At 41.3% G+C, this 26209-nt stretch overlaps 3 protein-coding genes across 4 annotated transcripts in view; 2 read left to right on the top strand and 1 right to left on the bottom strand.

The window, feature by feature from the left end:
* Nucleotides 1–219: 219 nt before the first annotated feature.
* klhl20 (kelch-like family member 20) lies at nucleotides 220–11459 on the top strand. Its single transcript, XM_007235358.4, has 12 exons — nucleotides 220–461; nucleotides 1925–2291; nucleotides 2805–3011; nucleotides 5278–5436; nucleotides 6243–6337; nucleotides 6591–6706; nucleotides 6815–6998; nucleotides 7710–7853; nucleotides 8353–8486; nucleotides 8942–9150; nucleotides 9429–9535; nucleotides 9687–11459. The coding sequence occupies exons 2-12, from the start codon at nucleotides 1956–1958 to the stop codon at nucleotides 9769–9771; spliced, it is 1776 nt and encodes a 591-aa protein (XP_007235420.1). The 5' UTR covers nucleotides 220–461; nucleotides 1925–1955; the 3' UTR covers nucleotides 9772–11459.
* A 91-nt stretch (nucleotides 11460–11550) lies between these two features.
* cenpl (centromere protein L) lies at nucleotides 11551–15058 on the bottom strand. Its single transcript, XM_049482775.1, has 5 exons — nucleotides 14963–15058; nucleotides 14020–14185; nucleotides 13428–13679; nucleotides 12565–13110; nucleotides 11551–11960 (listed from the first exon to the last, which is right to left on the bottom strand). Exons 1-5 carry the CDS (start codon nucleotides 15016–15018, stop codon nucleotides 11886–11888), a joined length of 1095 nt encoding a protein of 364 aa, XP_049338732.1. The 5' UTR covers nucleotides 15019–15058; the 3' UTR covers nucleotides 11551–11885.
* A 1078-nt stretch (nucleotides 15059–16136) lies between these two features.
* Nucleotides 16137–26209, top strand: part of dars2 (aspartyl-tRNA synthetase 2, mitochondrial) — a 16440-nt gene continuing 6367 nt past the window's right edge. The window contains exons 1-13 of one of the 2 annotated variants that reach the window (XM_022677734.2): nucleotides 16137–16594; nucleotides 16914–17016; nucleotides 17772–17838; nucleotides 17921–18016; nucleotides 18834–18929; nucleotides 20154–20277; nucleotides 20355–20401; nucleotides 20740–20846; nucleotides 21263–21332; nucleotides 22068–22247; nucleotides 22642–22749; nucleotides 23019–23081; nucleotides 25341–25487. In XM_022677734.2, the coding sequence (XP_022533455.2) occupies nucleotides 16423–16594; nucleotides 16914–17016; nucleotides 17772–17838; nucleotides 17921–18016; nucleotides 18834–18929; nucleotides 20154–20277; nucleotides 20355–20401; nucleotides 20740–20846; nucleotides 21263–21332; nucleotides 22068–22247; nucleotides 22642–22749; nucleotides 23019–23081; nucleotides 25341–25487 (1380 nt within the window). In that variant the 5' untranslated portion in view covers nucleotides 16137–16422. The remainder of the gene's footprint in view (nucleotides 16595–16913; nucleotides 17017–17771; nucleotides 17839–17920; nucleotides 18017–18833; nucleotides 18930–20153; nucleotides 20278–20354; nucleotides 20402–20739; nucleotides 20847–21262; nucleotides 21333–22067; nucleotides 22248–22641; nucleotides 22750–23018; nucleotides 23082–25340; nucleotides 25488–26209) is intronic. The other variant, XM_049482909.1, reaches the window with a different exon arrangement.

Here is a 26209-nt window from a genome sequence, read left to right as displayed (position 1 = left end):
TATCAGAACAACAAACTCTGAAACACTTTCTTTATCTGATCATCACATCATTACACCAAATAAACACAGAATTAAAATAAAGAGCTAAACAGTCCTCTCTATAATCACCAGATTTATCCAGTACAGTGCACAGAGTTAGCTTAAAGTACTTTTAAAACCTGCAATTAAACATTCTCACCAAAAACCTGCAGACTGTCTCTTTAATCTGATCCCCGGAGCCCCGCGGTGTGACGGTAGAGAGCCGGTGAGCTGAGCCGGGACTGGGCTTCCCTGCGCGGGTCAGCAGATGGCGGAGCTGCGCTGTGGACCGGACCCCTCTCTATAACCCGTAGTAGCAGCAGCGGCTCCGCTCTGAATCCGCCCCCAGCCTCGGTTCTGTGTCTTTCAGCGCAGTTTAATGAGCGGCTCGTCCCCGCGGAGACTTACACCACCACTCTGGAGCGCCTGAATGGACAAATAAGGTAAATTAAAGCCGGGTTTAACGCTGCGATCCGCGGGTACTGTCCCGCTTACCGACCCTATTAGCTACCTGTCTGCCCCCGCTAAGCGCTTAGCAAGCGTATCCCCATAGCCTAGCCTAGCTTAGCCTAGCTCCAACATCCAGCTCAGCGGCTGAACCGAGCCCTGGCGGCCCGGTCAGCAGGATCTCACCCTAATCACAGTTATACTGAATTAATTTACCTCTCATTTTACTAAACTAACTGTGCTTCAACTGTGTCTCGTCTTTTATTAATATATATAAACTGCTAGCTTAGCTTAGCCTGGCTAATCTAACTAACTATAGCAGTAAAACAGGGCAGGGTTGTTAGCCAAGATGCTAACTATCTGTAATTTAACATTTAGCTAGTTCAATAATAATGATAAGATTAATAATAAAATGGTCTTAAAACTCACAAAACGACCAACATACAGCTGCCAGTTCACTGCTTACCCCGATGATTAGTTAGCTAAATGAATTATTCAACTCAAAGTCAGTGTTTAGAGGCAGAAGTGTGTACAGTTATTTACCTCAGATTAGCTAACATAGCTAATCTAAGCTAGTGCTGGAGCTGCTGTGAGTTGTGGTCTGAAATCTTTGCCGAACCCCCGAACTCACACTGCCGCTACAGCACAAACCCACACCGGCCTGTGGGTCTCCGGAGGTTCGGATCTTTAGTTTGAGTTAGTGGGGTAATATAACATAACATCAGAACATCTAATCTAATGTACAGGTTTTAGATTCCTAGCTCCAGTGCACAGCTAATAACGCTAACTAAATAATAAACTTCACACTCCACTCATCTCGTAATCAGCGAGGGTTAAATTTAAGGGTATTTTTTGTTATTAAATGTTTTATTTGTTTCAAAGTAATTGCAATATACAGGAAAATAACACATTAATCAATCTAAAAAACAACAACATTTGTTTAGGTGACACATCTGTGTATAAACTTGGCAGAGTAGTAATAATAGTATTAAGATCTTCTTTAACTGTATGTTAAATGCTGAGAGAAATCATGAATTCCTGTACAAAAATTACTGTGGAGCACAGGGAGTAAACACGACTGAAAAGTGCAGCACTACAAATGTGAATCTTTAATCTCTCTGACAGCTGAAACCTACAAAAACAAAGCGTAGATGGTGTACCAGTAAATGTACATTTTATGTTAAGACAAACCATATTATTCACAATAATAATGTAAAATATATACAAACCAATATAACAATTCAAAAGTCTATGGCTATTACATAATGTAACATATCATAAAATGACCACAGATTCAATCATTAAAATTAAGCTAAGGTTACAGGTTTAAAATAATAATTTTAAATGTCTTCCAAAGTCACTTTTTGGTGCTACCAGGTTAAAGCTATTTCTGCTTACACTATTCTTGACTACATTCTTAGTTTATAATTTCCTGAAATGTTATTTGGATTTTTTTCAGGGGTACCTGTGTGCGCTCGGACTCCGCCGCCATGGACATCACCAGCCGCTGCACTCTGGGTGACCCCAACAAGCTGCCGGAGGGCGTGCCGCAGCCGGCCCGCATGCCCTACGTCTCGGACAAGCACCCGCGCCAGACGCTGGAGGTCATTAACCTGCTGCGCAAACACCGGGAGCTGTGCGACGTGGTGCTGGTGGTGGGCGCCAAGAAGATCTATGCTCACCGCGTCATCCTGTCGGCCTGCAGCCCCTACTTCAGGGCCATGTTCACCGGGGAGCTCGCTGAGAGTCGCCAGACGGAGGTGGTCATCCGCGACATCGACGAGCGCGCCATGGAGCTGCTCATCGACTTCGCCTACACATCACAGGTCTGAGCTAATCTCAAGTTCTATTCTAGTCATGGATGTACCTCAGCAGTGCTGCCCAAGTTACATATAAGTAAAAATTACACAGAGAAGGGCAGTCAGTCTTTTGATAAACAAACAAATGCTAAAGCAAAGTTAATAAATTTTTTTTAATATAAAATTCCGGTACAACTCATATCTCAGATCATAGCCCTGAGAGGAAGTAGAGAGTGTGGGCTGGCTAATAAAAAAAAATCCTAAAAATAGAGGTAACCCTTAATTTTTTCGCTTATTTGGCCAAATGTGCTTATTAACCACATTGGAATAACGTGGTATTCTACCTTGGGACGGCAATTGAAGCTCGGTGCGCTGTCATTCTTTACACTATACAGTTTACTATACAGTTTATGCATCCCCAAAAGGAGATGCTTTAAACAGAGTTAATTTATATTGAAAGTTAATAGACCACGTCATATTATATGCGGCTGTGGCGTATGTCATTGGTGCGGTGTGAGGACTAACAGGTGTGATCTGCAGGTAACTGTGGAGGAAGGTAATGTACAGACCCTGCTGCCCGCCGCCTGCCTGCTGCAGTTAGCTGAGATCCAGGAGGCCTGCTGCGAGTTCCTCAAGCGGCAACTCGACCCTTCCAACTGCCTGGGCATCCGGGCCTTCGCTGATACCCACTCCTGCCGAGAGCTGCTGCGCATCGCCGACAAGTTCACCCAGCACAACTTCCAGGAGGTAGGTTCTTCCCTCCGGCTCCGGTGGTGTGATGGAGGAGGAGGAGGTTTCAGGAGCGTTCCTCAGTAACAGCTTCACCTGGGTTGTGTGTGGGTCGCCTGCTCTGGGTGTTTATAAAGCATCTGGCAGAAAGCTGATTCTTAAATGTTAGAGTGAGCATCACTCCGAACACTTTCTCAATCCTGACACTTGATTGTATTTTGACTGGATTAGGTGTGAAAATGCAGATTGTGATTTGTAAGCTCTATATTGAAGAGTTAGAGATTCAGAGTGAAGGGATGCACTGAATATTTTGCTCATCAAAAATATTTGCCAATGACGATTTTCTGAAGAAAAAAAAACACTTTTATTTGAATAAATTCTATCTAGCAGTGAGTGTTTTAGTCCTGTTTCAGTGTTTAAACGTGTTTATCTCCATGAATGGGAAGAGATCTAAACTCCTCAGTGTGAAAGCGCAGTTGGATTTTCTGATATTGATCCTAAATTTGTTGAATTAATCCTTCTCTAAAGTTTTCTGTGCTTGATTTGTCTGCTCTGCTGTGTTTCTCGCGCTACCTTCATGCAGTTTGAGTTTGCTGTTATTTATGATGATATTACAGCTCTTTCAGTGTGTTTATTGTGAAAACTCATTTTATCACAGTAACAATAAAATTGTGATAACCATACAGAGTAGAAGATGTAGAAGAGTTTTATTGTTGCGACGGCTTTCACGTGTGTGCAGGCTGATGCATCAGTGATATTGTTTAGACTGTTTCTCACGTGGCTTTATATTTACCCCAGCGTTTAGTTTGCAGTGTCGTCTGTTTATATCGTCTTGATTTATTGATGATCCTGGTGGTGATAAGGGATTCGACAGGGAGCTGTTATATAACTTTATCATTGAGGAAATGGGAGGTGTGTGTGTGTGTTGTGATTACCTGAGGTTAGTGAGAGTTAATGAATCTCAGAGTGAGTTAATAGTGAGTTGAGGGTGAGTTAATAGTGAGTTGAGGGTGAGTTAATAGTGAGTTGAGGGTGAGTTAATAGTGAGTTGAGGGTGAGTTAATAGTGAGTTGAGTGTGTTCTCCTCCACGCTAATCTTAGCCGTGCTGCTGAACTGAATGATGCCTCTGTTTTTCTGTGAGCTTCGTGTTTCAGGAATGGCCGAGCAGCTCAGCGTTATTTATAACTTTCCCCCGGACTCAGGTTCTCTACTCCTGTAAGGAAGTGAAGAACCTGCTGTGTGTTACTCCTCAACTCTTCATCTCTCCGCTACTGTCTTATTATTTACTTTGTGTGATAGAGATTACAATAATATTAAATCATAATATTTCAGGGTATTCTTGTGATGATAATATTTTTGGTAATATGATAAAACACTGAAAGATTACACCAAACCTCTTTAAAACTCTTTAAAGTGCATACAAAGCCTTGAGGAGCTTAATAGAATTGATTGTAATTTATTGTGATTCATATCGATATCGAGATATCAACAGCGCTCACACACAGAGCATTTATTATCTTTGTTGTACATTAGGGGTGGGTGATATGGCCCAAAAATAATTTCACAATATTTCATAGTAGTTTTGTGATAACGATACTCTTGGTGATATGACAAAACACTGAATTAAAAAACTTATTTCAAGAATACACTACTGCAACAAAATGAAAATTCAATGTTATTATTGCATATGATATGATATGGCACACCCCAAACTGAGATATTAAAAAGAGTTTTATCAGATTTGTAACAGAAGTCAATGATCCAGAATATAATGGATGGATAGATAGATGATAGATAGATATTTTATTGATCCCTGAGGGGAAATTCTAGAAATGCACCCCAAATATCTCCATATATCCAGGATTAATGTAAAATAAATGATACTAGTAGATATATAATGGGAAATGAGAACAGTGTGAATTTCTCTTTTGATAGAAACAGTAAAAAAGTAGAACCCTGATGTGATGATTAGGGGTGGGTTATTATGACACCATATTTCAGTGTATAATTTCGTTCACTATATTAAAAAATTCTATTTTCTGTATTATATTTCAGTAGACTGCTACCTGTGCAGGAAACATCCACACATGCTGAATTAGTTACTGTGGAAGATAATAAGATCAGATTAAGAGAGATTTACAGTATTAAAATACAGAAATATGTTAAATAGATCCTGTGTCCTCTGCTCAGTAGAGACTGATTTAAATCATTTTTAATTTCAGGATTTAATAAGATTTAACTCTTCTTCTCCTGTTCCTCGTGTTGGTTTAACCCTTTCTTCAGGTGATGGAAAGTGAGGAGTTCATGCTCCTGCCGGCCAATCAGCTGATAGATATTATCTCCAGTGATGAGCTGAACGTGCGCAGTGAGGAGCAGGTGTTTAATGCGGTCATGGCCTGGGTCAAATACAGCATCCAGGAGCGCCGGCCACAGCTCCCCCAGGTACACAACACTCACTCATTCAATGTATTTATGTTTTATTTATTTTTTTCTACATAGTAAATGAACAGTGAAGTGATCTATCAGATTATGAAGGAACACATAATGAATCATGTAGTAACTTAAAAACAGTGTTAAACAAACCAAAATACTCTGTGAAGTATTTAGATACTCTTATCTGAGGAGCTGGTTTCTGAGGCTGAAAACCCTGATGATATTATCCTGTACAACAGCAGGAACTCTGTCTTCCTTTTCTGGGTTGGTCCTGATGAGTGCCAGTTTCATCATTCTAATGTTTTTGATGGTCTTTTCAGTGACTGAATTTAAAAATAGGGCTGGGTATCATTTCAAAATAGTCGATACCTATACGGTACCTTTACGGTGAATTCGGTACCAATACCCAAAGGTACTTTTTTGACCCCTTTTTTTTTTTTTTTGCAACCAAAAAATTACAAAAAGTGATAATTATTCTCACACAACGGATTTATTTAACAGCCGAAATGAGTAATCTCATTCTCATACTGTCACCATGAGAGACTACCATACTTTTGTGTGGTGCTTTATTAAGAACTAAAAACAACAGCATTACTTTAACTTTTTAAACTACAAATATTTTCCTGAAGCATATTACTAGATTCATGCAAACACATTTAATTAATTAATTAATTTATTTAACTATTCGGTACTCTGTAGTACTGAGACATTTCGATCTGTGCTTTTTTTGTTTTTAATTTCTCTACTTAAGAATGCTTTTAAAGTCTTTGAAATGTAGGTTTCTGTTTAGTGTTTTTCTCTGAACATGTGAACAGGTCCTCCAGCATGTCCGGCTTCCCCTCCTCAGCCCCAAGTTTCTAGTGGGAACTGTGGGCTCAGATCCACTAATAAAGAGTGATGAGGAGTGCAGGTACGTACACTATCAGCTGATATACTCACATTATTGTTATTATTAGGTCGTGTTTCACTTATTTAAAGTAAAAAATTGAACATGATTTATCTCAAGTGCAGTCTGTCCCCCAAACAAGCACAAATCTCATTTTACACTGCATTTTAGATTTGCCCCCTGATTTTCCTCCCTGTGCTGTAACTGCTTCCTGTGCTCTGGTTTAACAGTGATGTCTGATCTGTGTTTCTGGGATGTTCTGTGTTGTGGTTTGCAGGGATCTGGTGGACGAGGCAAAGAACTATCTTCTCCTTCCTCAGGAGCGCCCCCTAATGCAGGGACCTCGCACTCGCCCCCGGAAGCCCATCCGCTGTGGGGAGGTTCTGTTCGCCGGTAGGTGATCCTGTTCTTCTGGGCTTTGGGTTCACTTTTACTGAGATCAGAACTTCTGTTCAGCAGCAGTGCCCGACTCTGATTAGGTGTGTGTGTGTGTGTGTTCAGTGGGAGGATGGTGCAGTGGTGATGCTATCTCCAGTGTGGAGCGTTACGACCCTCAGACGAACGAGTGGAGGATGGTGGCCTCTATGAGTAAGCGGCGCTGTGGCGTGGGCGTCAGCGTGCTGGATGATCTGCTGTACGCTGTCGGTGGACACGACGGCTCCTCCTACCTGAACAGCGTGGAGAGGTGAGCATGTGATGGATTTACACTAGAGCTGCACTAAAACTCATTTAATCAGAGTTTTATTAGAGCTGTGTGTTGGGACGAACACATCCTGATACAGAGCTTACGGATCAGTATCTCATTATACTGCAATACTGTAAACAAAGCTATACACTGCTATTTAAATGCAAATGCAAGCATTAAAAAAATCATATCCTAATTATGATTAATCACAGAATTATTGTTATGACTTTTTTAAAATTTGTTTAAAATTTGTAAAATCATAAAACAACATAAAAAAAAATCAAAAAAGTTCTGATACTGTTGTTTTAATAATAATTAAAAAATAATGAAATAAACCTTAGCTTGGATGTGTTCTTTCTTTTTATTTTTTACTGCATTGCCAAAGTATTAAATCAGGACTTTGTATCAGCAGATAATCAAAATCAGATGACTCAAAAGTTTTAGTTTTTATCCAATCAGAATCTAGTGGGCGGAGTTTAAACACAACACTAAATGAAACACTGATTTGTGCAGGATAAATCCTGTGCATCACATTTTTAAATCAATTAAAATTACAGGTGTTTTATAATCATGGTTTATTAATTTTAATTTAGGGAAATGTTGTTATCGGTTGTTTCTGCCTGCATTAATATATGATATCCTGTGATTATTGATCAGTATTGTATGATTAGGTAATGTAATCAGTGCTGCCCCCCTGCTGTTCTCTCTCAGGTATGACCCCAAGACTAACCAGTGGAGCAGTGATGTGGCGCCAACCAGCACCTGCAGGACCAGTGTGGGCGTGGCCGTGTTGGGAGGGTATCTGTACGCCGTCGGTGGACAAGACGGTGTTTCCTGTCTCAACATAGTAGAAAGGTGATGAACCATATGCATCTACAGTACCAAACTGAAATTTAGACACCCTCCCTATTTAAATATTAATATTAGAGGCATCACGACTGTGAAGGAACACGTATGCAGTTATAAAGTAAACATTATGAATGTTTATAAAGAATGTTTTTTTATTTAGCTTTGATTCCAACTTGGTTGATTTTCTCTGTCGTCTTTATGAGGTAGAACCTGAAATGGTTCTCTAGCTGGTCTCAAGGTTCTGAGCTTAACTGTTCTTTTATCCATCTATCCAACTCCTAACTCATCCCAAACCACCTGGGTTGGGGTAAAAAAAAATATATATATAGTTTTTTAGTCTTTAATATTAATCTACTGTGTAATAAATAATAATAAAAAAAAAGACTAACTATTGCTGAGAATGTGTGTCCAAACTTTTGATTAGGACTGTATATGAATAGAGGGTTGTGGGTGTGATCTAATAATATGGTTAATAATAGGGTTGTTCTGCTCTCCTGTGTCTCAGATACGACCCGAAGGAGAATAAGTGGACCCGGGTGGCCTCGATGAGCACGCGGCGTTTAGGCGTGGCGGTGGCGGTTCTGGGGGGGTTCCTGTATGCAGTCGGGGGTTCAGATGGCACCTCCCCCTTAAACACAGGTACATACCAAGATGCATAAAAAACAACTGTGATTAAAAACCAGGATTATTTCACCAAATATTGATTTCTGAACTCTTAAAACTTTATGAATATGAACTTTCAGCCATTTCTCATTTTCTGTAAATAAATGCTCTAAATGAGAATATTTTTATTTGTAATTTGGGAGAAATGTTGTCTGTAGTTTATAGAATAAAACAACAATGTTCATTTTACTCAAACATAAACCTATAAATAGCAAAATCAGAGAAACTGATTCAGAAACTGAAGTGATCTCTTCATTTTTTTTACAGAGCTGTATATCAAATGTTTAAAGAAATTGTTAAAGAATATTATACCCCCATCTGTTTATGATTGGATCATGAAATCAATGTTGTTCAGTAAATTGAATTTGGTGAATCTCAGCAGCCTCATTAATTAAACCCTGATGATTTATATGATTGTTTGGTATCTGCAGTGGAGCGGTATAACCCTCAGGAGAACCGCTGGCACACGGTGGCACCTATGGGCACGCGGCGGAAACACCTCGGCTGTGCCGTTTACCAGGACATGATCTACTCTGTGGGGGGGCGGGACGACACCACGGAGCTGAGCAGCGCCGAGAGATACAACCCCCGGACCAACCAGTGGTCTCCGGTGGTGGCCATGACCTCCAGACGGAGCGGGGTAAGCTCCAGAGTCTCCGGTCTACAGTCTACAGCCGGGCGATATGATAACAGTATTATAATCATGATGTAAAAAACAGGGTTTTTATGATGCACAGTATTTATTGCAGTGACTGAAGCACCAACAGCTTCTTACAACCGTTCAGTGCTGATAATATTCCCAATATACTTATTAAAGCATTTAATCAAAACTAAATAAACATTTATCACATTACGATAGAATATTATCATAATCTCGAGCTCTCCTGATTAAAGGCTCTGTGTGTGTTTTATCTGCAGGTTGGTTTAGCGGTGGTAAACGGTCAGCTGATGGCGGTCGGGGGATTTGACGGCACAACCTACTTAAAAACTATAGAAGTGTACGACCCGGACGCTAACACCTGGAGGTAGTGATCAATATTTAAATATGAGATGTTTAGATGACTAATAAAATAATCTGATAACTGCAGTTATTATTACTGATTATAGAAGGATTATAAATGCACTCTGATTATTTATCTTACTAATAACTGTATATTTTTCTCTTTTCTCCTGCAGGCTGTACGGGGGGATGAACTACAGGAGGCTGGGGGGCGGAGTCGGGGTGATTAAAATGACTCACTGTGAATCACATATATGGTAACACTCAGCCACCTTTGCCCCGCCCCCCCATAGATGCCTCACCATAGCTTGTGCCTCTCATTGACGCGTTTCTGATTCATGAATGAGAAAAGACTTCATGCATAAGACTATGACCTCTCAGCCACTGAGATCGCTCAGCCACGGATACACACCTGCCCCTGCCACCCCCACCTGCCCCTGCCACTCCCACCAGCCACTTCCACCTGCCACCCCCGCGGGCAGCTGATCTGAGAAGACCCGGACTTCTGCCGCCGCTGGTTTTACAGTGCTCCTCACCCTCAGCCCCGGGCCCGAGCTCACGTGTTCCACCGGCGGGTCACGCTCGCGTTAACGATGCACTCCTCCTCCTCCTCCTCCGGACGGATCCGTACTGCCAGTCGTCCCGCTCTCGCGCTGAGCTGGATCTGCGAGAGTTGTGAGAGCTGCGCGAGTCGGCGCCGTGGTCGCGTGTTGATGATATGAACAGTACTGTGTCTGAATGGTGTTTTGATCTGATGAATTTGATGCACTGTGATGTTTATTTTTTTTCCTTCACTTTTTATTTCTCTCTCTTTTAAAAGATCGTCCATCTGCCAGAACGTTCCCACTGATCCGGTGATGCATGCTGTTCAGTTTAGTGGTGCTAATCAGCGGCCGAGTTCAGACTTCCAGCCCAGATCTGATTTAGGGTCTGTTTAGATTTAGGTTGTGTTCAGATTGGAGGTGGTTTCAGAAGATTATAATCAGATTGTTGGATCAGATTTCAGTTTGTCTTTGGTGTTAAATCTGCAGTGAGGGGAGTACAGGGTTAGTTACTGACGGCGTCCTCCATTATAATCGTGAAGTCCAAACACACACATCCGATCTGATCACCTACAAATAACAGTCTGAACGGAGTAAACTGGAGAAACATGTTTTATTTTTTATAATCAGACAGAAAGCACATGAAATCTGCAAAATTTTAAATTTGTGCAAATTGGATTAAAACCACATTTGGAGGAGGTTCGAAAAGATTCTGATCGGATTTCAGTTTGTCTATTGCATTAAAATTAAACAGATGATTCACAGTCAGCTAGAAATCTGATTTTTGCAAATTGTATTCAAACCAAAATACTGATTATAATTAGATTATCAGATCGGATTTCTGTTTTTTGTATCGATCGTTGCGTTAAAATGACAACCAACCAGGAGTGCAGGTTAGTTACAGATGCCTTCCCTCGATTATGATTGATTAATTATGATTGTGAAAAATCTGATCTCAGCAGATCTGATTGGAGAAATTAGTCTGATTCTTATATCCAGTCGCAGGAAGTGAACCTTTTTAAAGCCGGTCTTTAAACTCTTCAGACTAATGAAGGCCTTTGTAAAAATCAGTGAGCGATTAATTTTTGGGTTTTCAGCATTTCAACACTAGCACTCCTGCTCACTCTCGTTCCACAGGAAGCGCTGCTGATTTATTCGTGCACTTTATTATTATTTTTTCTTTTAAGACGTTTGGTCACGGTTATTTTAAACACAGACATGTCAACAGTTAAAATTCATTCATTTATTATTATTATTATGCATTTAGATTGCAAGTTTCCCAACTGAATAAAGATTTGTGATGCATGTGATGCATACTGACGTGCTGAACTTCACCCTGACTGTTTAAATGGGCTTAATATTAAAGATAATAAAAGAGCAGTTTATAAAAATGTGGAAAATGTGTCCTTAATGCTGCAGAGGCACAGATTAATAATCACTGATTAATAATCACTGATTAAATAAGAAGGAAAACTGGTTTTACACTCGTAGATCATACTAAATTAAAAGAATGAATTAAAGCCTTTATTTTTCTGAACTATCCACCCCATAATATTTACACACTATGAAATGAATGAGTTCATCACAGAAATGTACAAATCAAAAAGCAGATGTGATAAAAAGGGAAAAACAATAAAATAGTACAATAAAAAAATTTACACGCATCATTTACATACTGTACATTCAGGACTGAGGACTGTAGAGCTAAAACACTTTTAAAACCGTCTGAAGTTACTTATGATTGATGAATGTGATTAATTTATTAGAGAACAATAAAAATAATATAATACAAAAGTTACAAAATAAAAAGAGTGAAAGTGAGAATGAGAGAAGTTAAACGGGAGTTTTCAGCAGAGCGCACTCGGTCAGCAGCGTCAGAACGGTGGAGATATAATCACTGCTGCTCATCTGAAACACAAACACAGAGAATTTAAACCTGATAAAATACAGTAAATCTCACAGCTGATCTGATGGGTGAAGATCATTTAGAATAATGTTGATAATCACTAGCAGTGTCCGATATCTACTATAAATGCTGTGTGATAAAGCTGTAGGACTGATATCGATATGAAAATACGATAAATTAAGATCCTAAATTATTATTATTATTATCATCTTCTGTGAGGTTTTCAGCTCTTATTTCTCTCAGAATAAGAAGTAGATTGGTGAGGATGTTCTCTGTGGGCCTCTACCTCCCTCTACCCACAAATCTACATCAAGCTATCCTCATTCTACCCCCACTCTACCCTGTAACACCAGTTCTGATCTCACCACTATGCAGCAAATCAAGCCTACCAATAATCCTCCAAACTGATGTTCCAGCATTTCATTCTTAATCTCAATACTGCAGAAATCAATAATCAGTTCCGTGTTTTTCACGTTTATGTGCATCAGACGGACGAAATCACGAGCTGGGTTTTATTCAGATTTCTGCTTTACAACATTTAAAAATCTCTCAGAATAAAACATAACATAAACGTGTTCTAGTACTCCTGCACTTTATGGTAATTACCTTGATTTTTCCGTGGTGGTGGGCGGAGCCGAGGGCGGTGGAGACCTTGGTGAGGGTTCCAGAGGAGAGGTAGATTTTAAAGTGTCTGAAGAAATGCGTCTCCAGCCCGTTTATGAAGCTCTGCACCTCGTCGACGCTGATCCGCTCGTCCGCTCCGTCCTCTTTGTGGACGCTGTTCCACAGCTCCCAGGCGTCCTGCGGGTCCACCGAGTACTCGATGTCCAGCGGCGGCTGCGTGGGCATGGTCCAGCCCAGCTTCAGGTACCGGATCCCGGCGGCGGGGTGGCAGCCGGTCCACAGAGCCGCCAGCCAGTGCAGCGTGGAGGAGCTCAGACCCAGCGCGCCGAAGCTGCAGTCGAACGTCCGCTGGAACCAGGACTTCACCAGAGCACTGAGGCTCTCGGCGCCGCGGCTGCAGAACAGCGGCAGGCTGGTGAAGTCCGGCGGGAGGGAGCGCAGGTACTCCGGGTCGCCGTTCACACAGGTCAACCAGCCCTGCCACACCGGCTTAGAGCCGTCCGCCCCAAACACCGGCCTGGAGAAGATCTGAGAGAAACCAGAACATCCAGCTTCAGATCAACAGATCAGACCAATCAGGAGCAGCTAAAGATCAGAACTCCCCATCACTGCTCCACCATCACTGAACTAAAAATATTATAGGCATATATATACATAGACTTCGCACAGGGAAACAGCCAGCACCAGGAGGCAGACTATGCAGGGTCTGTGTATATATATGTCTATGTTATTATCAGTACAGTGATGGCGGCGCTCGGAGCTGAATCACTTTCATATTCAGTTCTAAATCAGAAAATATACATTATTAATATGCAGGTAAATCACTGGAGGTCTGTGTTCTTCACCTGGATGAAAACGGTCTCGGCGTCCTCCTCGGTTTCTGCCATCCCCAGAACAGCGGAGAACGAGACCCTGAACCCCGCCTCCAGCCCCACCTCCACGGCCACGCCCTGCTGCTTCTCGGCGATGATGAAGGCGGCGAGGCGTTTGGAGTAGAGTTTGAGCTGAGTGTGTCTGAAGAGGAACAGAGGCGTAACGTACGAGAGCTTCCACTCGCCGTCCAGCAGCAGAGCGACCTGCTCCGGATCCACCTTCTCCTGCAGAGAGAGAGAGAGACGCTTCATAACCGATCTTTCACCCACACGACCAATCTGTAACCTGCAGCAGGTTTCCTACAATCTGCCAGAGCAGCTCAAAATATTAGAATAATGCAATTTTTACAAAAATATAGATCATATATGATCTCAGCAGGAATATATATATATATATATATATATATATATATATATATATATATATACACACATACACACACGTTTTTTTTTTAAAGTAGACTTGAGGCTTAACACAAATATGAATTCTATGAATAATCTAGATCAGTGGTGTCAGTATAAACAGTATAAATATTAATCTGAATTAGAGTATATAGGAACTCACTGTAATATTATGGGATTTAGCAGCTCTTCTGCTGGTGGGGATCCTGTGGCCCAGTGTGGTGAGGTGGCCGGGGGTTTGCCAGAATAAAGACGGAGGTTCAACACAGCTTCTCCCATAACTCTTACTCCTCCTGGTTACAGGCCGGCGCACCGGAGTGTTCACCGCACTGCCGGGAGAAATAAAGACTATTATCACATACTGTTCCACATTATCAGTAATAATAACTATACAGCAGAAGAGTAGAGCAGCAGCATTAAACTGGAGTTAAAGGTAAAGAAGATTCACAGATAAATTGTAGTAAATTAATGTTTATTCTGTTATTCTCTCATTCTGTGTTTCTAGAGCTGCTAGAGTAGTTAAACATGATGCAACGCATTCTTAATAAATGTATATATTTATCTCTCAGGTTTAGTAAACAAATTAGCCGTAACATTTCCACCTTAAATGTGCCAAATCTACCAGCAGTTCAGATACAACCACTAAGTTTTAGTAAAGTTAAGGTTAAATAAAAAGTTCTGTAGAAAATGTAGTTTGTCTTCTTAAATAATACTGAAAATAAACAGTTTATTGTGTGCAGGATCTCCGAGAAAAACCTTCAATCAGCAGTAAAAACAAAGCGCTTTATTTACACCCTGCTACACTGTTTATTACAGCATTCAGCAGCATTAATACAGGATTAATACATAATTAATAGGGTTTAAACACAGATAATATTATATATTAAACAGTGTTTAGATGAATGTTGGGGGAGTTTAGCTCTGAAGCTAAAACTGACCCTGTTCTCCCAGTCTAAACATATAACACCCAGTTTATACTGCAGCGCGGGGATACGAGCGGGAATAAAAAGGAAAGGAAGTATATAACTATAATAGTATAAGTATAGTAAACTATAATAAAGTATAATTAAGGGTAACTAAAGGTAAATACGGGTAAATCTGATTACCTGCTCCGTCCCTCCATCTCCGAGCCGCGCATTCCAACTGCCCGCCCTCCCATCATGCACTGCGCTCTCAGAACTGACCAATCACGCGCAGAGCACCGAAACTTAATTTACATCATATTTACACACAGCGATTATATACTCTCTACATTCTCCACACATTTACATCATTATATATAAACACATTATATAATATTATACATATTATATATATACAGCGGCCTCGGACACAGATCCTTACTAGCAAAGTCCTTAAATAATAATAAAAAAAAATCAATATTTAAATCCACTCTGGTATAAAATGCCGGTGAAAATAGTCAAAACCTGCTACTCTGGTATAGCTAAAAAAATGTGCTGGATTTTTTTTTATTTTTTAGATGGCGGGAATACATTCCCGCGACCTAAAATAAAAAAATCTAGAATATTTTTTTCTTCTTCTTATTAAGTAAACTGTCAGACTTATTATCTTAAAACAATGAGATAATATCTAAAACCTAACGGCTCACTATCTCAAAATAACGAGATAATATCTCAAAATAAAGATGTATCTCAAAATAGGCAGTTTAATTAACAATAATAATAATAATAATAATAATAATAATAATAATAATAATAATAATAATAATAATAATAATACATAATTTGCTGGATTATTACAGTAGGGGAGACTTTTAAATAAGATAAAAAAAATCAAATCCGCCTAAATAATTTTATCAGAAAAATAAGATGATACTAATTTTATAAAACAATTCTGGATTTTATAATTTTTTGTAAAACTAAATTAATAACAGCAGTAAGATTAAAAAGTTTATACAGAAAACACAAAAGACAAAGAAAAACTATTAAAATAGTGTGTTAGCGCATGCGCAGTGGCTGTCCGCGGGACTAAAGCTGGTTTATGGAGAGACCGCCCACTCCGCCGCAGTGTGAGCCAATCACCCCGGGCCGCTAGAGGGAGCCCGCGAGAGATAAACATTTAATATTGTTTTGTGATTATACAATTATTATTATATTATTATTTCTAAACTCTGATTTTGTTTAAATTCTGTATTGAACTCGTTTATTTTGTAGTCGGTGAAGAGCGCTGTGGTGGTTAATAATCTCAGTACCGGTAGACTGAGCAGTCTCCTGTATAGAGACTCTGTGGCGGATCTGAGAGCGATTAGTCGGGTCTGAGGATGACGCGCTCTGCGCGCCGCTGCGGAGTGTGTGTGTGTGAGTGTGTGTGTAGAGTGTCCTCTGGTGCCGGTTATACAGTACGGTGTGTGTGAGTGTGTGTGAGTGTGTGCAGTGTGTGTGTTTAGTACAGGATCTGACTGATATGAATGTGTGGAATATGAGAGCACGCGCCGCGCGGTGAGGATCACAGGGTGACCCGTGGAGTTAAGAGTTTTCATCACTGTGTTTAAAAAGTTCAAAGTGTTGGAGTTTCTCTTACTCACACCTGCTCAGGTATTTCTATAATGAGACTCAGATCTACATATCTACTGCTGAGAGCAGCTCACCTGACCCCGCGCGCGCTCAGCAGGAGAGCTTTACCTGTAACAGCAGCACAGCTGACCCAGGCTCCTCCCACTCCATCCCACCTGTACTGCACCAAAGCCCCCTGCAGATACACTGCTACCCACACTACAGGTAACTATCCACACGCACACACACACACACACACACACACACACACACACATACACATACACACATACACACATACACACACACACACACACACTCTGGTATGGTGGTTTGATAGGATTGGTATGTGATGTGATATGAGGTAATGTGATGATGGTGTGATGTAATAATGTGATGTAATGTGATGGGATGTGATGGTTTGATAGGATTGGCATGTGATGTTATGGTGGTGTGATGTGATGAATTGTTGTGATGTAATGTGATGTGATGGGATGTGTGATGGTGTGATGTAATGTGATAATTGGTGTGATGTGATCTGCAGGTGATCTCAGCAGTTTGTCTGTAAGGAGTCATACCTGTGGAGAGCTGAGTTCTGATCATGTGGGAGAGGAGGTGACGCTCTGCGGCTGGGTTCAGTACCTCAGGTCTGATTTATCGTTCTTTATATGATATGATATGAAATGTATTATTTTTTGTAATTAAATGAATGCAAGGAAAGAATTTACTCATTATATTTGTCTGTGAGGTGAATAAAATAAATAGCTGCAGTTTTACAGTTACAGTGAGACCTGCTACCCTAAAACATTATATATATATATATGACTGTTTCGTGGTACATTATTGTCAAATATCACTTTAAATCTAATATTTAATGTTTATTACATTTGTCACAGTTTTACATGAAAAAAGTGTTCACTTACATCAATAAGAAATAAAGTCAGAAGCAGCTTTTCTGCCCCCTGGTGGAACATCCGGGAAACTACACAGAATTCTGAAGTTTAAATGAAATCAGAATATACTGCTTTAGTTATTTTCTATTTTATGTTTTAATTTGCTGTAAGAAATGCATTCCTTATGTATTAAATATGATACAAAAAATAAAAAAGTATCAGTCAGACGTTTGGGTGCAACTTAAAGGTCTGGAAGACTTCAGTATTTATTTATACTGTAGGACAAAATATATATATAATTTTTATTTGTAATTTGGGAGAAATGTTGTCTGTAGTTTATAGAATAAAACAACAATGTTCATTTTACTCAAACATAAACCTGTAAATAGCAAAATCAGAGAAACTGATTCAGAAACTGAAGTGCTTAATTTTTTAGAGCTGTTTCTATAAAGCAGTGTTTTATTGTGTAATTTGCTCTTATTTCTCTCTTTCTGTGTTTCTGGAATCAGAAATGATCTGTTTGTGATTCTGAGGGATTTCAGTGGGCTGGTGCAGGTTCTAATCCCACAGGAAGAGGTATCGGCTCTGTGCTCTTATTCTATAATCTAATCCTGCGCTGTTCAGAGTTTAATTCTGTTCTCTGATTGTGTGTTTGGAGTGTGAGCTGAAGGGGGCGCTCTGTGGTTTATCTGTGGAGTCGGTGATTAAGGTCAGAGGGAGGGTCCGGCCTCGTCCAGCAGGACAGGAGAATAAGGTCAGGGATTCATATTAAATATATTATATTATATTATATTATAAAACTCTAATAACTGAACAAAGTATTCGTACTTTTAGTGTTTGGTCACAATTTATTAGAATAAAATAAATATCATAATTAAATACAGTATCTCACTAAAGTGAAAACACCCCTTACAGTTCTGTAAATAATCTGTTTTATGTTTTAATGGGAAACAGTGAATCAGACTATAGCTTTAATACATACAGCTTTTTACACCAAATCATGATTATAATCACCTGTTATAATCACCTGTTATAATCACCTGTTATAATCACCTGTTATAATCACCTGTTATAATCACCTGTTATAATCACCTGTTATAATCACCTGTTATAATCACATCATTACTTCATACACAACTGTGTGAAAAAAGTGCAGCAGAGCTGAAATACAGGAAAGGATGTTTATTTATAAATCCAATATAAAATATGAGCAGTTTAGATATTAAATATTTATTGATACTGTTTGCAATCACATAAATATAAAATATATATTTACACTGTTTTCTGTTCTGTCTGAACCTGTTCTGTAGTTCAGTTCTGGCAGATAAAAGCTTTTAGTTTACACTCAAACATTTCTAATCTGCACTAAAAGAAAATGAATAATTATAATAATATTAATAATTATATTAATAATAAGTGCAGAAATGATTTCTGTCAGAAATAACATCAGCTGATAATAACTCAGTCCCGGTTCAGGGACGTTTTTTCAGCATGTTTTTCTATTATAAATGAAATAAAGTGAATGTGCAGTGATGTGTGTGTGTGTGTGTGTGTGTGTGTGTGTGTTGTAGAACATGCTGACGGGGGGGATTGAGGTTCACGCTGAGAGTCTGGAGGTTCTGAACTCCTGTAAGAAACTTCCTTTTGAGATAAAAGACTTTGTGAAGGTAAAATTCTCATTTTTCTCGTTTATTACAGTAAAAATTCTGTTCATCCGTTACTCTGAAAACGCCTCTTTGTTTGTTTGTTTGTTTGTTTGTTCTGATGGAGAATAACTGCAGTGATGTTTTAATGTGGGTTTTTTGTTGAATTTGTTGAGTTTCTCTGTTCATTAGAGAAGCTCTGAATATTTGCCAGCTGAAATTGTTCTGCCAAAAAGCTCTTTTGGTTTTCAGCCAAATCAGAGAAAAACCTCGATAATGTGAACAGTTATTCACGCAGCAGCGTTTACTCTAATATTAGAATTTATTCCAACAGCAGCAGAAAAAAAACAGCATCTTTAATTTCATTTTAATGTTTCTCTTCATAAACTCTCTGTTTTCCAGCTGAAAGATACAAGCTGTACAGGACTAGTATAATAACGTTAGCTGTGCCAGAGTAAAATAATATACTATAAAAGTATATTATGGTTAGAATAGCACTGCTGAGGTGAATGTATGATTAGGATAGCACTGCTGAGGTAAATGTATGATTATAATAGCACTGCTGAGGTGAATGTATGATTAGGATAGCACTGCTGAGGTAAATGTATGATTAGGATAGCACTGCTGAGGTAAATGTATGATTATAATAGCACTGCTGAGGTGAATGTATGATTAGAATAGCACTGCTGAGGTAAATGTGTGATTAGGACAGCACTGCTGAGGTAAATGTATGATTAGAATAGCACTGCTGAGGTAAATGTGTGATTAGAATAGCACTGCTGAGGTAAATGTGTGATTAGAATAGCACTGCTGAGGTAAATGTATGATTAGGACAGCACTGCTGAGGTAAATGTATGATTAGAATAGCACTGCTGAGGTAAATGTGTGATTAGAATAGCACTGCTGAGGTAAATGTATGATTAGGACAGCACTGCTGAGGTAAATGTGTGATTAGGACAGCACTGCTGAGGTAAATGTGTGATTAGGACAGCACTGCTGAGATAAATGTATGATTAGAATAGCACTGCTGAGGTAAATGTGTGATTAGAATAGCACTGCTGAGGTAAATGTATGATTAGGACAGCACTGCTGAGGTAAATGTATGATTAGAATAGCACTGTATGACACACTGTATTACACACTGTATTAATGCAATATGTTAATGCAATATGTTAATGTAATATATTAGTGTAATGTATTAATGTAATATATCAGTGTGCGGACCTGCTGTGTGTTGTTCTGCTGCAGAAGTCGGAGGCTCTCCGGATGCAGTACCGGTATCTGGACCTGCGCTCGTCTCAGCTGCAGTATAATCTGAGATTAAGATCACGGCTGGTGATGAAAATGCGAGAGTATCTCTGTAATTTACACGGTGAGATTAAATTCTGTGGGTTTCTCAGTTTGTGTTTGTGATGATGATTAAATAGTAAAAGTGTGATTTTTCTGCAGGATTTGTGGACGTTGAGACTCCGACTTTGTTTAAAAGAACTCCGGGGGTGAGTTCCTGATTATTTCCTGATAAAACCAGAACCAGTCTGCAGACAGAAACAGATTAATCAATTAATCTGATCAGTAAAGACGTTTAGAGCAGAGATCAGTCTGGCTCTGATTATTAGAAACAACCATTCAGTATATTTCATAATATATTCTGATAGTGTAGAAAGAGGTGGGAGAAAATATTGATCTGGCAATATATGAAATAGTTTTCCTTTGTGATGCATTATCTTTAAAAGTCTGCAGTTTGTTTATTGGTTTATGTTGTTTAGTTTGATGCTGTTTTTATGCGTTCGGGTTTTTTAGGGCGAATTCAGATTCTGACTTTATTTTTTCTCAGGGTGCAAAAGAGTTTGTGGTTCCGACCGGAGAAGCGGGGAAGTTTTACTGCCTCCCGCAGAGCCCGCAGCAGTTCAAACAGCTCCTGATGGTGGCGGGTCTGGACCGGTAAGAATCCCGTTTATGCAGCTTGCCATCAGCTGCCGGAGCCCTGTGAGAGCACAGTTGTCCTTGCTCTCTCTCTGGGTGGGTACAGTACAGTAGATGGCGCTCTCTCTTTCCCCTCATCACTCCTAGGGTGATGTGGATCAGCACAAGGCTGCGTCTGTGAGCTGATGTATCAGAACCGAGTCACTGCGCTTTCCTCCGAGCGTTAGCGCTGCTGTGATGCTACTCGATGCTACAGCATCAGCAGCAGTTCAAAAAGTGTTGGAGGTGTGCTGGTCTTCTTTACCCTCCTGGGGTTGGAGCATCACCAGTGATAGGGGGAGTGTAAATTGGGGAGAAAATGGGATGAAAATGAAAAATAAATGTATGAAATCAAAGCGTCAGTGCTTGGTGTTTGATGTTTTGTATAATTTCAGGTATTTCCAGATGGCGCGCTGCTACAGAGACGAGGGATCTAAACCCGACAGACAGCCGGAATTCACTCAGGTAAGAGCGTGACGGGAGCGAGGTCAGGTGATGGTGAGCGAGGTCAGGTGATGGTGAGCGAGGTCAGGTGATGGTGAGCGAGGTCAGGTGATGGTGAGCGAGGTCAGGTGATGGGGAGCGAGGTCAGGTGACGGGAGCGAGGTCAGGTGATGGTGAGCGAGGTCAGGTGACGGGAGCGAGGTCAGGTGACGGGAGCGAGGTCAGGTGATGGTCAGCGAGGTCAGGTGATGGTGAGCGAGGTCAGGTGATGGTGAGCGAGGTCAGGTGATGGTGAGCGAGGTCAGGTGACGGGAGCGAGGTCAGGTGATGGTGAGCGAGGTCAGGTGATGGTGAGCGAGGTCAGGTGATGGGGAGCGAGGTCAGGTGATGGTGAGCGAGGTCAGGTGATGGTGAGCGAGGTCAGGTGATGGTGAGCGAGGTCAGGTGATGGTGAGCGAGGTCAGGTGACGGGAGCGAGGTCAGGTGATGGTGAGCGAGGTCAGGTGACGGGAGCGAGGTCAGGTGATGGTGAGCGAGGTCAGGTGATGGTGAGCGAGGTCAGGTGATGGTGAGCGAGGTCAGGTGATGGCGAGCGGTGGCGGTGGAGTGCTGATGAATGTGGAGGTCACTTTAATGCCGCCCACGCTTCACTAATAGCCTTCTCAGAAAACTTGGCCAGAATAAGAGAAACGGACGAGCCGAGACCTGGATCAGCCCCGTCCACCTGCTTAACGAGGACACGTCTGCTCCTCACAGGTGGACATAGAGATGTCCTTCGTGGATCAGGACGGGATCAGGGCTCTGATTGAGGGGCTGCTGAGTTTCTCCTGGCCTGAAGATAAAGAGCCGCCCGGCGTCCCGTTCCCCTGCATCACCTACCAGCAGGCCCTGAGCGAATACGGCACCGACAAACCCGACACTCGATTCAGAATGAAGGTAAGTTTACCTTCAGCCTCAGAAATCTAAATACACACACACACAAATATACAGCTGTGTTTATTAAACAGCATGAAAAAAGCATAAACAGCATCACCGAGGTAAATCATTCATTCCAGAAAGTTATATTTATGAGTAAAATTGTTTAAAAGGAGAAACTTTTGTGTGTTTGTGTGTGTGATTGTGTGTGTGTGATTGTGTGTGTGGGATTGTGTGTGTGGGATTGTGTATTGTGTATGTGTATGTGTGCGTGTGTGTGTGTGTGTGTGTTTGTGTGATTGTTTGTGTGTGATTGTGTGTGTGGGATTGTGTGTGTGTGATTGTGTGTGTGGGATTGTGTGTGTGGGATTGTGTATGTGTGTGTGTGTGTGCGTGTGTGTGTGTGTGTGTATAGCTGGTGGATGTAACCGAGGTGTTCCGGGACTCAGAGATTGGGTTTCTGAGGGCGGCGCTGGAGGAGCCAGGGGGAGGAGTTCAGGCCATCTGTGTTCCAGAAGGAGGAGTGAGTAAAGATCTGCTCTCTGATTCGCTCTCCTGATTACTGTACCCACCCAGAGAGAAACAGCATCTCCTACTGTACTCTCTCTCTCTCTCTCTCCCTCTCTCTCTCTCAGACTCCGGCTGCTGATGGAGAAACAGCACAACCTACTGTACTCTCTCTCTCTCTCTCTCTCTCTCTCTCTCCCTCTCTCTCTCAGACTCCGGCTGCTGATGGAGAAACAGAATGATAAACTGTATTTCTACTGAAGCATGTTCTGTTTTTATTTTCAGAAACTTCTGAAGAGTAAAGAGGTGGAGCTGCTGAAGCAGACGGCCAGGACTCAGTTCAGCCAGGTACGCTCCTGTCCCCCGTCTCCGTCCCCTGTTTCACCTCTCTCCATCCTGAGTCCTGTCCCCCTTTTCCGTCCCCTCTTCCTCTGTCTTAGTCCCCACTTGTGTCCTTTCCTCCTCCACCTCCCTCCATTCTGATTTCTGTCTCCATCCCTTCTTTCTCTGTTTTTTCTTCACCTTAATTCCATCCTCAGTCCCCACTTCTCTTCATCCTGATTTCTGTCCCCTCCTCTGTCCCTTGTCCTCTCTGTTAGAGGATCATCACTGGTGTTTAGAATGCAGAGCAGTGTTGGAGACGGGGACAGTGCTGATGAAATATTAATCTGGGAGGTAATTTATAATCCCGGGTGACGGGACGGTGAAGTCGGCGGGTGCAGCGTTCGCCCCGCTCGCCCCCGGGCGGGGGTAGACCTCACCGCGGGACCGGAGTGTCTCAGTCCCGGTCCGGAGTGAAGACCCGGAGCAGGAGTGATGAATTCACAGCACCTCCATTATTCCCTCTCTCAGCGCCGACCAATCAGGCCGCAGTAATTTGTAGTCCGTGGAGATTTGGCCTGTTTTGTTGAATAATTAATTAATGGGTGATAATGGTTGCTCCTTTTGTAATTATCTGCCGGTAATGAGACGGTAATTATGCAGATGGTGGCGGGAGGGACGAGTGAAGATTCAGGTTTAGAGAGTTTAGAGAGCAGAATCTGCTTCTGGAGAAAATTTTTAGTTTTGTATTTAATCTACAATCGCATCTGATCAATAAAACAATATACTGATATGATATATATTGTGGATAATCAATAATTGTAATTACTCTTGTTTAATCCTGTAGAAGAAGATTTAAGTGTTTTAAAATCTGCACTAAAGAAGTGTTTGCTTTTGACAGCAGGGAATACACTAAAATGTGCAGGGCAGTATACCTCCAGTATGCTGAAATAGTGCAGAAAAGAAAGAGTCAGCAGGTTCTGTAAAATAAATAAACACGTCCGTCTCTGTTTTTACTGAGTGAGTCGGGGATCTGACTGAACCCTGGTGTAAGAGAAGAGGAGGATTAGTGATTAGTGATTAGTGGATTAGTGATTAGTGCATTAGTGATTAGTGATTAGTGGATTAGTGATTAGTGGATTAGTGATTAGTGGATTAGTGATTAGTGATTAGTGGATTAGTGATTAGTGATTAGTGATTAGTGATTAGTGCATTAGTGATTAGTGCATTAGTGATTAGTGCATCAGTGATTAGTGGATTAGTGATTAGTGCATCAGTGATTAGTGGATTAGTGATTAGTGCATCAGTGATTAGTGGATTAGTGATTAGTGATTAGCAGCTCGTGGTGAAACTCGTGTATCTGCAGGTTTTATCTGTGGGGCGAGACGAGTGAATCTGTTGAAGGCTAATCAGACTGCTCTATAAAGATAATGCAGCTCTCAGGTCTTAAACGGCGGATCTGAAGAGCGTGTCTCTGATTCCTCTCGCGCCGCCGTCGCGCCGCAGTCTCTCGGATGGGCGGCTGGCGGTGATTTGAGGCGGAGCGACTGTAGTGTCTGAGCGCCTGTTTCATCCTGTTCTGTGGCGCCGCTGGCGTTCCTGTCTGAAGTGAGTCACGCAGCGATGCTCCGTCTCATTTCATTCCTTTATGTCGCCGTATGAAGAGCGCAGTTCACAAACTAACCTGACACATCCTCTGTTTCTGCAGCTGAACAACACACACACTTCCTGTTTCACGCTCTCTCGCTAAAAGCACACTTTCACAACTGAAGGAACTGAAGGCACTTTATAACACAGCCTTAAGATCTCCGTCCCGTGACTTTTGTCAGAATGTATTTTTTGTATTTTGACAGGTTGGGCTCGTGTCGGATTAGAGTAAAATTTGGAGCTGCAGCAGTGCAGAATGCAGCTGTATTCCTGCTCTCACTCCTTTAGAAGAGGTTAAAACTATCATTATTATTCTAGTCCTGTACAGCTCATATCACTGCATTATAAACCCAGCGCTCTTTTACTGACTGATATTTATCAGATTAAATTAAACATGTATTTATAATTTAGCTTTTGTAATGTTTTATTTGTGCTAATTGTTTAAAATTTTTGACTATTTTCTGCCAAGTTTTACTCGCCTTGAGGATTTCTATTGAACCATTTGCTAAAACGGTTTTGTGTTTGAGAGGAAATGTTACTGAAAATCCTACTTGTACTTGTGTGTGTGTGTGTGTGTATGGTGTATGGTGTGTGTGTGTATTGTGTGTGTGTATGGTGTGTGTGTGTGTGTGTGTGTAGGAGGTGAGCAGTGTGTGTGTGGATGGATGGGTGAAGTCTCCTCTGGGTCGGTTGATGGGTGATGGGGTGAGGCAGCAGCTGATGAGGGCGACGGGAGGCGGCGCTGGAGACCTGCTGCTGATCACCGCCGGAACTCCAGAGCGCGTGGTGAGTACTGACTGAACCAGACCACACACACTCATCACACACACACACACACACTCATCACACACTCATCACACCCACTCATCACACACACTCATCACACACACACACACACACTCATCACACACTCATCACACCCACTCATCACACACACTCATCACACACACACACACACACTCATCACACACTCATCACACCCACTCATCACACACACTCATCACACACACACACACACACTCATCACACACACACACTCATCACACACTCATCACACACACTCATCACACACACACACTCATCACACACACACACACTCATCACACACACTCATCACACACACTCATCACACACACACACACACTCATCACACACACTCATCACACACTCATCACACACACTCATCACACACACACACACACACACACACACTCATCACACACACACACACCCACTCATCACACACACTCATCACACACACACACACACATCACACACACTCATCACACACACACACACACACTCATCACACACTCATCACACACACTCATCACACACACACACTCATCACACACACACACTCATCACACACACACACTCATCACACACACACACACACACACACACACACACACACACACACTCATCACACACACACACACACACTCATATTGATATGCTTATTGACATCCTCTTGACTTCCACTAGCTGCCCATCATTTCAGTTCT

This window comes from Astyanax mexicanus, chromosome 8, assembly GCF_023375975.1.
Source record: "Astyanax mexicanus isolate ESR-SI-001 chromosome 8, AstMex3_surface, whole genome shotgun sequence".
Lineage (NCBI taxonomy): Eukaryota > Metazoa > Chordata > Actinopteri > Characiformes > Acestrorhamphidae > Astyanax > Astyanax mexicanus.
Note: the sequence above shows the minus strand (reverse complement) of the source record. Positions and strands in the feature narration are given on the sequence as shown.